The sequence below is a fragment of the Kluyveromyces lactis genome (genome assembly GCF_000002515.2).
Source record: "Kluyveromyces lactis strain NRRL Y-1140 chromosome E complete sequence".
Taxonomy (NCBI): domain Eukaryota; kingdom Fungi; phylum Ascomycota; class Saccharomycetes; order Saccharomycetales; family Saccharomycetaceae; genus Kluyveromyces; species Kluyveromyces lactis.
Genome location: NC_006041.1, coordinates 1,621,382 through 1,635,229, shown reverse-complemented (window position 1 = coordinate 1,635,229; position 13,848 = coordinate 1,621,382). Strand labels below are relative to the sequence as shown.

Below are 13,848 nucleotides of genomic sequence, written 5' to 3'. Positions count from 1 at the left end.
ATCGTATCGAGATTCCCAAATAGGTATATTAATCCCAAAACTCAGATTTGCCAACCCAGATTTCCCCACTAGTTATTATGAAAAACCAGGACTCAGGATAAGATTAAATCTTTACCTTGATGAAATTTATGTTCAATGTCGATGATCTCTATCTATTACAGCCAAAAAAAAAAAAAAAGAAAGAAAGGTAGAAGTACTTATATCGATTAGATACGACTCATTCACTGATTAGGTTCCTCGAAAGAGGGAGGATTAGGAACAAGTTTTCCTTCTTACTCCGCCTGTTTGCTGGAAAGTTTGTTCTCTATGTAGATACAGAGACAAGACAATGGGTACGGGCATATCGAAGCGCATTGAAAAAAATCCGTGCATCTCATGTTTCAGATATATATATATATATATACTATGGTGAAGTTTGAGGAGCCGGAGCGGTTGTAGTTACCCGATTGGGAATGTCGTGCCGTCGCTAAAAGTTTATTTCTCGCGGTACGTAAGCCATTGGCTTCATTAAGCACCGGAAGCGAGCTTTACCATGGTATTGGAGATGAACTTTTATTATTGTAATAGAACTAACTGTAAAACTTTAAAAATAAGCTATGTCATCATCTACTTAAGAGAATAGTTATGTGTATCATTTACTTTTCTTGGATGTTTGATCTTCCTGAGATCTAGTTTCTTCCTCGTAAAGATCATCGTCGTCGTCATCATCCTCATCCTCATCTTCATCTTCATCTTCATCTTCATCTTCATCCTCATCTTCATCCTCATCCTCATCTTCATCCTCATCTTCGTCCTCATCACGTCCCTCTTCATCACGGTCCTCATCTTCCTTGGTTTCTCCCAGTATTAGATGAAGTCTCTTCGTAATGATTTCGACAATCTCATTCCATTCTCTCATACCTCCCATTCCGATGTCACCACATACTAAAACCTTCTCTACCGGTTTTAACACCTCTATATATGGATAATCTTCTTGTAACATTTTCAAATGCTTTTTCGTCACAGGATGAATATACATAAATGTGTTCATCGCTGGCGCGAGCATCACCGGTACGTTCGATTTCCAGGATCGTAGCAAACACGTCAATAAGTTATCACATATACCGTTGGCTAGTTTAGCCAAGGTATTCGCACTTAGCGGAGCTATTACGAAGATATCAGCCCATTTTCTAAGTTCCGTGTGCAATACGGGATCTCCCATTCTTTTGAACCCATACCATTCGTCTTCATCTCTCCATATCTTGACCTCTTTGTTGATCTTGGCACCTTTCAAGAAATGTTCCGCGTGTTTCGTAAGTACTAGCTGGATCGACACTTTGTCTTCCCCATATATCTTGAACAATTTATCGATGATCATCGGTACCTTAATGGTGGCGACAGACCCCGTTGCACCTATTAGAATATGTACTTTTTCATCATCCTCTTTTTGAAACAATTCGGTAAAAGGAACGTGTGGTTCCTCTTCACTGATTCGTTTCTTGGTAGTAGCCTTCTTGGCGGCGACGGCAGCGATGGGGTCATTATAATCAAGAGACGTGGCAGAGGGTGATAGTTCACGGTCCAGGACACCTGTCATTTTAGGGGACACTGCGCCATCACCACCGTTGCGCGTCCCGTTATTTGGTTTAGCTTCGAAATAGATGAAATCACCAGGTATGTGCACAGAGTTCTGACGAGATGATCCAGCTCCAGAAGTATTGGCAGTATTAGTAGCCGCCGTTGACGTGTTGGTAACATGACCCGTGTCCGGTTCACGAGTTGTGGAACTGATAGAATTCACTGGTGTGATGGTGGGAGGAGCTTCGCTAGAAGAGGCTACTGTGGTTGGAGTGCCCAATTTGGTCGATGAGGGTCTTGTGGAAATAGAAAGCCTATGCGCAATGACTTTATCCTGATGCTCGGGAACCGTGAATGATACTGATGTTGCAGTCAAGGGTGTCCTTAACGGTCCATGTGATCCTCCTTGTTCTCTTCTCTCACCAAGTACATCTCTGTCTGAATCCCTTTCGCCTTCTTTCTCAGAAGACTTAGTCACCAACTGCAACTTTTGAATAAGCTTCTGGGGATTCACATAATCGTGACCGTTCACAGGTTCATAATTTGGGTGTCTAGCTGGTCCACAGCGTCCAGAAATCTCTTCTATCTTGCCTAAACTTACATTTCTTCCTTCACCAGCATCGGAAACAGTGCTGGTATTGGAGTTTGACCGGTTAGTCAAGATGGATACTGGCTTCACAGAGTCCCCCGTCACTCCTTCAGGCATAACTATGGCTTTCAGATATCGATTAACAAATTCAGTCTACTAAATGCAGTATAACTAGTGACCAAAATATCAAACAATGATCGATAATTCCTGAATGTATCCCATCGTTTCATGTGTTTGTTCTTTATACATCATTCGGAATTTCAAATAATTATTTTTTTATTCAATTTCCCATTATCCGATGCTGTCAGATGTTGTAGGCCATGAGGCATGAGCAAGACAGACAGACGGATAGAAAATATACAATACCAAGCGTCTGGTTGGTGCATCTCTACTGTATAACAACGACGAAAACGAATATACTAATTGTGCTTCATATGTGATACAGTTTATTCTCTGGAATTATAATTCTATCCCTATTTTATTTTATTTATCACTCTTACTAAGTAATTTAAAGTATCATTACATAAGTGCTGTTGGTCCATCGAAGGTTTGTGTCGGTGAATATGTTTGACGTTTCGTCTTATAATCTACAAGTCCATCAGCCAATGTGGAATTGGAATATGCACTATCCATCGTAGACTCGTCTAGATGATGATAGTTTTTTGACGTTTGGTTTTGCGAAGTTAAATCATGGTGAAACCATTGCCGTACCGTCTGCCTCAAACTGTGGCTATATTCAGTGATTTTAGTACGGTGTTTATTTCTTCTAGGTAAAGGGACGGTTCTGAATGGTTCGTAATGGCAACTATCTGACGCTTCGTCTATGAAATGGGATTCTGAATCTAAGGACTCCGGAGAAGAAAGTATTGGTTTCTTATTGAGCCATACTCGGAATTTGTGAATTCCTGGACCTCTTATTACTCTATGAGACCGTGGTGACAAGCAGTGTAAGATTCTTCTTAGCGATAGTTTGCTAGCGTTCTCAAAACTAGGCGATTCGATGATATCCAATGTGTCTTCAGAGGGATCGTACATTCCACGGAATGTACCATGATCGTTCACAACTTCTCGATAATAGGTCATGGTAAATTCAGATGGCAGTGCTTCTCTTCTATTACAGAGTTCATGAGAAAAGTTTGGCATGTCTTGCGGCATATATATACATTTCAAGTATTCCTATATATTGGTGTCTTTTGTGACATATCCGTCACCGGAATTGTAGAACCCTATATTACGGTTTTGCAGCATCAATTGAGGGCCATAGATTTCATCGTCACGTCATGCGACGAATTTCATAGCTATTCATTTCTACCCCAGGGGACAGTGTATTCTTCTAATATGTCTTCTTTTACGTTAGATGTACTCATCTCTTAGATCCTGATAATCAGTTCTTCAACCTTCAAAAGGTAAACAAAAAGGGCACCATCTCATAAATAGTTTCTAGGTAAAGGGAAAAAGAGGTGGGGGTACCACATGATCACTCAGTATGAGTAAGTTGAAGGTATTGAACAAGTATCTAGATGGGATCAAAAGTTATGAGCTGAAAAGTCTTGGACTCATGTTGGGTTCAATTCAAACAGGCACTAAAAAGCAGTTGAAAGAAGGTCTGAATGAACAAATGGTCAAGCTAAACACTTTGCTTAAGCTTAAGGACTCCAAGAGTGGATTAAAAGTTATGGGTATTGATTTGGGGATTGCAAATTTTGCATTCACTACCTTTCATTGGGATAAAGGAATGGAAAGACCGATGTTGAAAGAGATGTACAAGGTCCAATTGGCAGGTGATTTCGTGAATTTGAACGAAGGTGAGATCACACCACCATTACGTCCGGAGGTAATGGCAACATTGGGTCTAAATTTAGCTAATTGGCTTACGCGGTTTAGCTGTAATGCCTATTTCATCGAAAGGCAGAGATCAAGAAGTGCATCTTCTTCTACAATCTTAGAGAATATTCTCAAAGTAATGATATTGGAGTACGTGCTTTATTCTAACTTACAAAATAGAATTGTTAGTGAATCGTTACCTATCCATCTTTTTCCATCGCTTCCGAAGCGTATGGTTGATTTTACATGTTCAGGCATCCCAATTGAAGAGCTAATCAAGGCTCATTCAATCCAGAAAAGAGAAAAGTCTAAGTCAAAACTAAATCCTACGTCTAATGTCCTATCTAAGAAGGTACGAATAGCATTGTGTAGATCGCTAATATATGATCAAATATCTGGCAAAGAGAGACAATTTTTCAAGTTCGATTTGGATCCTGATTTCAAAGAGATTTTGGATGGTTACGAAGGTGATAAATCATCAGTCAATTTCTATGAAATCTCAAAGGGTTCTGCGATGGATCTTGACTTTCGACAAAGGAACAAAAACGATGATCTATGTGATTCGTTATTGCATGGTTTTGTATGGTTGGAATGGCTTGCCAATTACAACACATTGTTGAAATTTGTAGATAAACATGCAAATTATACTACCGCTAGCCAAGATCAATTCCAACAATTAATCAAGGATTTCGTTACATCCCATGATTCTTTCATGTCAAATGTAATAAAATCAATTTGAACTTTCACTGTTGACCAGGTAAACTCCGTCCAAAATGTATATTTAGATATAAAATTAAGGGTCAGGTAAATAGAGGTCATATAAAGTCATAAAAGATCTGCTTTTAAATCAATCGCATATCTGGGCTCATTCATATAGCGTTTTCAAGAAATCTTCTATCGCTAGACCACCGTTGGCCAAAGGGATTGTCTTGCAAATCGTTCCTTTATCATGTTGAAGAATTTTGACAATCACTTCAGCAACATCATCACGGTCAATAGCGAAAAATGAATCTTTCTTTGTCTCAAGAAGATCCAAGGTACATAATTTACCAGTTGACTTGCCGGTTTCCAACATCCCTGGCTGTAAGATTGTATAGTTTAGGTTGGTTCCTCTCACGTAATGATCTGCAGCGTTTTTAGCAATGTAGTAATTACGCAAAGCAGTGTCATACCAGAAAGTACGGTCTTCTGCCTTTATAGCAGAAACTACGATGAACCTGGAAATATTGGCCTCCTCGCAGGCGTCTGCTACTTTGCAGCATCCATCTAAATCAACTGTAAATATTCTTTCAATGCTCTTACCACCTGCTCCGGCACTGAATACAACAGCTTCAATTTTATGCTTTTTGAAAGCTTCGGCAATCTGACCAACTGTACTATCCTCAACACTGGTTAATGTAACGTCAATGCCAACTTCATTCTTGAAATATTTCACTTGCTCTTCAGTACGAACAAAAGCAACCGGATCATAATTATCAACCTTTTTTAATTTGTCACAAACGAGTCTACCGACTTTACCATTAGCACCAATCACAGCAACCTTCATTATGTTTTAAAACTTAAAAACAGTAACACCTCTTATCAGTTTTCAACTAGTTAATCTAAATACGAAAGTAAGCACGGTAAGCTATCCAGATTTGAAGTTTTTAAGGTTTTTTAACAGTCTTACTGAAACCTTTTAATACTCTTAGTCTTTATATAGTCAAAACCCGGAAAAAAATAATCTGAAAAGGCCAAGTTCGCCAGATTATAACCTTTAAGGATGGAAATGATAAAACAGAGGTTTATTCAGGCCGTCATACCGTGTTTCAGACGATCAACTAGGGTCTAATAGTGGTAATTACGTTATAGTTTGATAACGGTAGCATCACGATGAACTTGAGGCTAGAATTGACTAGGTTTTTGTCTTTGGGATACGTTCTTTCCAGTTCGTTTATGTTTTGGATGGGGCTATCTCTATTTACAGATTGTCATTCTCCAATCGTTGTTGTCCTTTCGGGATCCATGGAACCTGCTTTCCAAAGAGGTGATATTTTGTTCTTGTGGAACAGGAACGAGAAGAATAATGTGGGTGATGTGGTTGTGTATGAAGTTGCCGGGAAATCTATACCAATTGTTCACAGAGTATTAAAACAACATTATGATCGCTCCACCGGAGAGCAGCTATTGCTAACAAAGGGTGATAATAACAATGGTGATGATGTACCATTGTATGCTAGAGGTAATTACTACTTGAACAAGACCAAAGACGTTGTAGGGACAGTCAAAGGATATATACCACAGTTGGGTTACGTAACGATATGGATCTCTGAAAACAAATATGCCAAATTTGGCCTTCTAGGTCTCTTGGCACTTTCTTCGTTGATAAGTAGTGAGGATTAGAGCTTGTAAAATTTATATATTCACTTCTAAATGCATTATAAGAATTAAGGCACTACGGCTGTTAGTTCACTAATAATCCAAATCTAACGTTGGAGTGGACTTGCGTTCTTCCAAATGTCTCTTTTTAGATTGGAATCCTTTCTGAATGAGCTTTTCGAATATCATTTTACCGAGATCTTTCGGTAGGCTTTGGTATAATGCATCGTCTTTAATCTCTTTGAGTACATCTTCCCAATTATTTAATCTCTTCTCAGAACATATTGCTTCCAATTTTACTTCGAAATTCCTTGCTTCAGGTGTTGCTAACTGTAGTTCTAATTCACGCTGCCATGCCTCTTGTTTCCTTCTCCCATGAATTTCTTTCAAACGAAGTAGTACCATCTCAATGTCTTCAGGCAGCATATCCTTTAGATGTGTATTATGCTGTAGCAAGTTTCGAATCTCATCGGAAGAATTGTGATCAAAATCTAAACCCTTTGAGATAATTACTTGATTCGCTACCGAACATTTGGCTTTCAAAACTAGTTCGGCTTCATCAACTCTATCAAGAAATAAATCCAATGCCGATGATCCGTCTCTTCCAAGCAAGTTCGTAAATCTCCTATCACTTTTCAACAATGGATATATATCTTTCCATGTACTGTTACATTTAATGTATGGTGATAATTCGTCGAGAAGAGCTTTGTATTGGTCTCTTGCCCTTCTATCTGATCTGAAATTCTTAGAACGCAAACCTTCCATTTCCGTTTTGAGTTCAGCCATCTTTGACTCAACAAAGGTAATGTAAATTTTGAAAACATCACTCCTTGTAATTGATACGAAGTTCTTATTTGAATCGAATCTTGGTGATCCCCATAGATATTTTGTAGCGAATTTGCTCCATGGTAAGTTGCTGGGGTCAATATCATCGGATATGCTAACAAAATACAGATTCAATTCTTTTAATGCCTCGTTTCTAACTTTGGTATGCTGTGCTTCGTGTTCATGCTGTAATGAAGATATGTACCTTTGGAACGTACGCTTTTTCTGTTTCTCATCAATGACAGAATGCTTGTAAATAGGTTCATTCATTATCTGCCTCTTGATAGTTTTCCAACGCGAATAGTAACGAATGTTGGGCAATTTCTCAAGCATTTCTATAAAGGCCTGTTCGAATTTTTCCAAATGTTGATGCTCTTTAATCAACTCCGATTCTGTTCTGTTCGACAAGAACTTGTCAAACATTGATTGTTTCCACAATGGGTCATCATCTATGATCCAATAATGCGGATCTTTGTTCCCAATTTCGCGAATAATCCTATTGAACGACCATGTAGAATCCACTTCGTTATCTTGTAACATTTGCAAAAACACCTTCTCGGCTTCTTCCTTTGATGGAGCCTTTCGTACAACCAAAAGTTCTGATTCGTTTTTGTATTTGTTCTCGCTATCTTTCAAGATTTTTTGTACATCTACATCTTTTCCACTTTCTACCTGTGTAGAGTTGGTGTCAGCTGCCGATGCAGTATCCGGTTGCCCAGCTTTGCCAGACGATTTGGTTGGTATACTTCTCTCATCACGGTTATCATCGTTCTCAAAAACCGGCACGTTCCACGTAGTCTCTCCTGTGTCTGACTTGTAATAATAAACCCTACCATCCTCTGCAAGAGCAGTTTTCCAACCATATTTCAGCAGCTTCCTTTCAAACTCGGTGAATAGCTCTTCTGGTTTTTCCCAAGTGGTCTGTCCTGTATCATTATAATAATAGACTCTTCCTTGAGGATCTTTGGTCTCTTGCCAGGACATTTGAAATTAAAATGTTTCTGGCTGGAGAATTGCTATCTAGACACTTGGATAACTGATGGTCGTCTCATCCCCTCATCCCATCGCTAACACAGTTTAAATCATTTGGATTGAGATTTCAATTCATAATATTAGATCATAAACCTTGTTACCCTGATTGTATTAAGCTGTGGTAAGAATGCTATAACGTGGGATCAATGCCTCCATCAGACCTGAAACTTAGGACAAAATAAGCCTGATGATTCCCTTCCATCATTTCCACAGTTTTTGGCATCCAATGGCCTCATTTGACCCAGCAATTTCTAGTTTTCCGTGTCTTCTTTCTTACATTGGTCCAGTTAATGTGCTGAAATTTCATTCAGAATTAATTCTTTTGACCCTATTTGAACCAAATCACAACCGATAACGTTGAATAAAGACAGGTTTGCAACCCCATCTTTTGGCCATTGTCACCGTAAAAGCTGCAGTTCTCCAACCCATCAGTTAATAAGTGAAGGAAAAATGTCTCAATCGCTACGTCCATACTTAACAGCAGTGCGTTACTCATTGCAAGCTGCTTTGAATCTATCAAACTTCTCCTCTCAAGAAGTGGAAAGACACAACAGACCTGAGGTCGAAGTGGACAATACAAGTGCAGAACTTCTATTACAACCTATGCATATCGCACGTAATGAACACGAACAAGTTCTAATCGAACCAAGTGTCAACTCCGTCCGTATGAGTATTAAAGTGAAACAAGCAGATGAGATTGAACAAATTTTGGTACACAAATTCACCAGTTTCCTCGAACAAAGAGCAGAGAATTTTTACGTGCTAAGACGTGTCCCAGTGCCTGGGTATAGTATCTCTTTCTTGATCACAAATAAACACACCGAGACTATGATTACCGAGAAATTGATCGAATTCATCATCGACTTCATGGAAGAGGTCGACAAAGAAATCTCTGAAATGAAATTGTTCTTGAACGCCAGAGCTAGATTCGCAGCAGAAGCGTACTTGGAACAATTCGTCTACTAGATTGCCAACTCTCGTGGATATATAGATGTATAGTCCATGTATAGTTAAACAAAGTATTATGATCACGTGAACCGTTCCTAGTTCCATTGGTTTGTTACCCGGCTATATGAGATTTTTCGAAACCAACAAAGAAGGTTAATAAATGGAAACGTACTGAGGAAAAGATAAACGTTTGTTTGTTGATAACGCATCGGACGGTGATTTAGGGACCTTGGACGCGTATTTGGCTGCTTCAAGTGACTAGATTCGGTAGTTTTAGGGTGCAAGTCTCTTGTACTGAAGGATTTTGTGGTGTAAAGCGTTTGAGATAGAGTCTGTCTTTACTATTCTCTTTGCTTTTGTATATCAAGGTTTCGACAGGTTTATCAAAGAGCGCGATGAGTGGAAGCGCAGCATCCGTTAATGGTGGTGACTCTCTCTGGAAGGCCGATTCTTCTGAAGATGTGGATTCTGGTACAGGGAACCCTGAGGACGCTGGGAACAGTATTAGAACTGGTAAGGAGACCACTTCAGTTGAAGCAGGTTCGGCGTCTGCGTCGAGCTCTCCAAGAAACATTAACTTGAAGAATAAGGTTTCGGGTACCAATACTACTAGTGGTAATGGCGGTAACTTAAATGCTGTAGTTGATAATGGCGATGATGATAATGATAATGCGCGTGAAGAGAATGAAGAACGTGATAATATTGGTGGGTTTAAAAATCATAATAACTCCATGTTGAATTTCAATGATGATTATACGAGTATTCTGAATAATCTGACTAACGGTAATAATAGTAGTCCGGATAAAATACAGTCTCAGCCACAGCAGCAAGATAAGAGTTCTTCAGGGATGGACAAAGGGTCGTTGGATATGTTATTGCAACATTATCAAGAATTATTGAACAGATCTAACAGCTCAGCGAATTCTCCACAGTTTGTCCCATCAAGCGGTACAAATGGTGCACCATCTCCTAACGTTTCTGTAAGGACACAAAATACGCTAACAGAGAAGCCATGTGATCATTGTAGGAGGAGACGCACGAAATGTATCGTTCCCCCTGAATCCGACAGTTGTGTTCCATGTGATACGAAGGGGATCAAGTGTACATTCTCGGAGTTACCGAGTGGGAAAGTGGCGGCGGATGTGCTACAAAAACAGATGAACAAACGTGATAGAGTGGATGAGAACATAAATGTGCATGAATTGTTGAAACGTACTAAGTTTAGCAATAATAATCAAAATAAAAACAGTAACACAAATATTAATAACAGTAACCCTAATAGTAATAATAATAACAATAATATCAACAATAATATTAACAACGCCGGTGGTAATAATAGCAACAGTAACACGCCTAATAATGAGCTTACCAGTGATAGCGCTAACAATCTGCCGATACAATACTACAATGACGCAATTCAGAATTGGTACAAATCTCAGACAAGTTATGAACAACCTCCATATCCCTATCAAAGGAATGCGTCAGAGTTCAACAACGGTGCAGCACAAAAGGCATCCCCCTCGTCACTTTATGCTTTCAATCAGTTCAATTACGGAATGAACTCAGGTCAACCACAACAGCAGCAACCGCTAACTTCTGGTCAACAGAGCATACAACGTCAAATTAATTATGCTCAGTCTTCCATTCAATATCCCAGGTCTTCCTATTTTGTGGGCCCGACATCCATCTTCGATATTAATCTAATCAATCACATGAAACTAGACAAGATTGAGCAAGTGCAATTATCAAAAAATGTCGCACTACGCAAGGTATCTCCCAATGCACAGTTCATCTTAAGAGACGATTTTAATCAAGAACTTTACTTGAAGCAAGAACGTGATATAGATTTAGTGGAAAAACTAGTGCATCCTCATGGTAAAATATTGGTTGAAATTTTCTTTAAACTGATTCATCCTTACTTTCCCATTCTACACGAACGAGTATTTTTGGAGAAGTACTCAAGATCTTATCGTGAACTCACGGCGCCAATTCTTGCATCCATTTATTCCCTAGCTTTACAATGGTGGGATTTCCACCCGCAATTGATTGGTTTTCCTAAACCAGATGTTGCGAATCAATTGAATGATATTGCATTAAAAACTTTCTACGAGGTGTTTGAAAGACCCAAATTAAGCATTGTCCAAGCAGGTTTACTAATTTTGCATTGTCGTAGTGAATGTCCCAACAATTGGGTACTATGTTCGGAAGTTGTTGCTTTGTCAGAGGAACTTGGCCTCGGTGTTGATTGTCAAGACTGGAGATTACCTCGCTGGGAACGTGGACTACGAAGGCGATTAGCATGGGCCGTCTGGGCTCAAGATAAATGGACAGCCCTTCTGGAATCTAGGAATTCGCATCTAATTTTAGGTCGGAACTGGATGGTTAAGCTTCTTACAGAAGACGACTTCCCTGATAAATCGCCAATAATAACCAGTAGTCAACGCAATAAACAACCGTCGCATAGGCCTCTAGGTCCCATTGGGAACTCTTCCATACTTGACATTTCACCAACTGATGAAGACTTCAATAGTGGAAAACTACTGTTCAGACAAATGGTGTCCTTAAGCATTATTTTGGGAGAAATCATGGATACCTTTTATACAATTGGTGCTATTAAGACAACAACTAAGATCGAACATGTTTTAAAATTGGCAAAACCTTTACAATTAAAGTTAAGAGAATGGTATCATTCCTTGCCGCACAAATTATCGATGAGTAACTACACACCAGGTAGTTATAACAGTAATGCAACTTTAACACTTGCATACTTTTCTGCGGAAATTACTTTGCACAGAAAAATCATTTCAACATTATCGCCAGATTCACCTCCTGAACTGGTTCCAGTTTGTAGAACGGCTGCCAAGACGAGGCTAATAGCTGCTATTGAGTTTATCCGTGACTTGAAAACAGAACATATCAATTCATTCTGGTATACAAGTTCCACTGGTAACTTGGCGCTCATTGGAACTTTTTCGGCGCTTTTATACGTGACCGCTCCTACTAAAGATGAAGCATTAGTTTTTAGAGACTGCTTGCGTAACTATATTTGGATTTTAAGAATGTCATCTAGGAGTTTTGAAAGAGCTGGTAATGCATTGGATAGAATTCATATGTTGTTGACGCAAATTCCAGGTCTGTTAACTGATGAACCAGCTACCCAACCATTTGTTCCACCTAAGTCGCAATCACCTTACAATCCTTCATCGAGTTACAACCCACCGAATCCACCATCTAACCAGCACTCTCATCCACAGCAGCAGCAGCAGCAACAGCCAGGGCCTTCTCAACAGCCATTTTTCAACTCACAAAGTCCATATTTCGGCTCACCTCATGCGAGCTTTGACAATTTAAACAATTCCGCTTTCAAGCAATTGAAAAATCTACCTCCAGAAATTTTGCAAGGCTTAACCAGTTTACAGGCAAACATGCCTGGCATTCCTTCTGCTTCATTTACTGAGTTGAATGAATTACTTGAGGCACATTCGAAAACGCCAAAGACTCAAAGTACAAATATATCAAGCCACTCTTCAGAACCTCCTTCCCAGGAGAAATCTCCTCAGAGATCTATCCCTTTGGTTATCAATGATAAGATGAAGGGAAACAAGAATCCCATTACACCATCTAGTGCTACTGGAACAACTCACTCCCATGAAAGTCCTCGTAAGGATTTGAAAAAGAGTCCACCAAGAAGTGAAGTGAGACCCAAAATTAATACTCCTTCTAATGGCAGTGCTCCCCTCGAAGAAAAGGATGTGGTCCATGATGATACAAAGGTCACAAATGAAGTTAAGTTCTGATATATTTCGTTTCATTCGTTGTAACCATATATATATACATATATATTCATTTAGAAGTCATGTAAATGAAGTGAACAATTTTCACCAATTACAAAGATATTAGTTGGCACACCCTACAAAAATCTCTTGACTTTAGTTTCTTCTGCTGCGATGTTGTATTCACCAGGGTTCTCTACGATAACATGCTTCTCAGTAGAAGGTTTGAATGCTAATCTTTTCTGTTCTCTTTGTCTCTCATAATCTAGCCATTCCTTATCTACAATAATATCGTCAGAACCCTTCTTCATAGAATCACTATCTAATTTTTTCGTCGGAGCTGCGATGCTGCTATTTGGTTGATCGATATCTTTCATGATATCCTGAAAGATATCTTCCAGTGATTCTTCTTCAATTTGTGAATTCATGCCTTTTATTACCCTTTCACGATCAATAATCTCTTTGGCCGCACGTTCACGTATCATCTTAGCTTCTCTTTCCAAATCAACAGAATTACCCAGCTCATGACGAGCGAATAGCTTGTTAACTAATTCTAGTTCCTTCTCCGCATTGTAATTGAAATCGCCTTGCTTCGTACGGTCGATCAAATCCTGTAGAATCTTAATCTTCATCTCATATCTTCTAACCATATCAGCATGTCTCTGCTGTTGGGCTGAAACACTTGTTAACACAGATCCGAATATCAATAGTGAAATTAATGGTTTAATAGCTGACTTATCAAATCTGGACTTCTTTGCGCCGTTGGTTGCATTGGTTGCAACTTCTGAATACGCTCTTCTTGAGACTTTCAAAAACCTATGTGCGAACATCTCTCTTCGTGGATCCAATTAAACGATGTACTTCGAAGAAAAGTTAAAGATTTGACGAAGCTGTTCTGGAACTCTGGAAGTAACTCATCGATGTTAATCAATTCCAAGCTTT

At 39.1% G+C, this 13,848-nt stretch overlaps 9 protein-coding genes across 9 annotated transcripts; 4 read left to right on the top strand and 5 right to left on the bottom strand.

Moving 5' to 3' along the window:
• Window positions 1-631: 631 nt before the first annotated feature.
• CAB3 (phosphopantothenoylcysteine decarboxylase complex subunit CAB3) lies at window positions 632-2,263 on the bottom strand (the record flags this gene model as incomplete). The annotated part of the gene is made up of 1 exon (XM_454778.1): window positions 632-2,263. The coding sequence occupies one exon, from the start codon at window positions 2,261-2,263 to the stop codon at window positions 632-634; it is 1,632 nt and encodes a 543-aa protein (XP_454778.1).
• A 402-nt stretch (window positions 2,264-2,665) lies between these two features.
• On the bottom strand, window positions 2,666-3,301 carry KLLA0_E18327g (uncharacterized protein; the record flags this gene model as incomplete). Its single annotated transcript, XM_454777.1, has 1 exon — window positions 2,666-3,301. The coding sequence occupies one exon, from the start codon at window positions 3,299-3,301 to the stop codon at window positions 2,666-2,668; it is 636 nt and encodes a 211-aa protein (XP_454777.1).
• A 331-nt stretch (window positions 3,302-3,632) lies between these two features.
• Window positions 3,633-4,709, top strand: CCE1 (cruciform cutting endonuclease; the record flags this gene model as incomplete). The annotated part of the gene is made up of 1 exon (XM_454776.1): window positions 3,633-4,709. One exon carries the CDS (start codon window positions 3,633-3,635, stop codon window positions 4,707-4,709), a length of 1,077 nt encoding a protein of 358 aa, XP_454776.1.
• A 126-nt stretch (window positions 4,710-4,835) lies between these two features.
• On the bottom strand, window positions 4,836-5,516 carry KLLA0_E18283g (uncharacterized protein; the record flags this gene model as incomplete). The annotated part of the gene is made up of 1 exon (XM_454775.1): window positions 4,836-5,516. One exon carries the CDS (start codon window positions 5,514-5,516, stop codon window positions 4,836-4,838), a length of 681 nt encoding a protein of 226 aa, XP_454775.1.
• Window positions 5,517-5,842: 326 nt separating this feature from the next.
• On the top strand, window positions 5,843-6,352 carry SEC11 (signal peptidase complex catalytic subunit SEC11; the record flags this gene model as incomplete). Its single annotated transcript, XM_454774.1, has 1 exon — window positions 5,843-6,352. The coding sequence occupies one exon, from the start codon at window positions 5,843-5,845 to the stop codon at window positions 6,350-6,352; it is 510 nt and encodes a 169-aa protein (XP_454774.1).
• A 69-nt stretch (window positions 6,353-6,421) lies between these two features.
• PRP40 (snoRNA-splicing protein PRP40) lies at window positions 6,422-8,137 on the bottom strand (the record flags this gene model as incomplete). The annotated part of the gene is made up of 1 exon (XM_454773.1): window positions 6,422-8,137. One exon carries the CDS (start codon window positions 8,135-8,137, stop codon window positions 6,422-6,424), a length of 1,716 nt encoding a protein of 571 aa, XP_454773.1.
• Window positions 8,138-8,635: 498 nt separating this feature from the next.
• On the top strand, window positions 8,636-9,151 carry ARC19 (Arc19p; the record flags this gene model as incomplete). Its single annotated transcript, XM_454772.1, has 1 exon — window positions 8,636-9,151. The coding sequence occupies one exon, from the start codon at window positions 8,636-8,638 to the stop codon at window positions 9,149-9,151; it is 516 nt and encodes a 171-aa protein (XP_454772.1).
• Window positions 9,152-9,528: 377 nt separating this feature from the next.
• Window positions 9,529-12,930, top strand: DAL81 (Dal81p; the record flags this gene model as incomplete). Its single annotated transcript, XM_454771.1, has 1 exon — window positions 9,529-12,930. One exon carries the CDS (start codon window positions 9,529-9,531, stop codon window positions 12,928-12,930), a length of 3,402 nt encoding a protein of 1,133 aa, XP_454771.1.
• A 113-nt stretch (window positions 12,931-13,043) lies between these two features.
• On the bottom strand, window positions 13,044-13,736 carry INA22 (Ina22p; the record flags this gene model as incomplete). Its single annotated transcript, XM_454770.1, has 1 exon — window positions 13,044-13,736. The coding sequence occupies one exon, from the start codon at window positions 13,734-13,736 to the stop codon at window positions 13,044-13,046; it is 693 nt and encodes a 230-aa protein (XP_454770.1).
• Window positions 13,737-13,848: the final 112 nt, after the last annotated feature.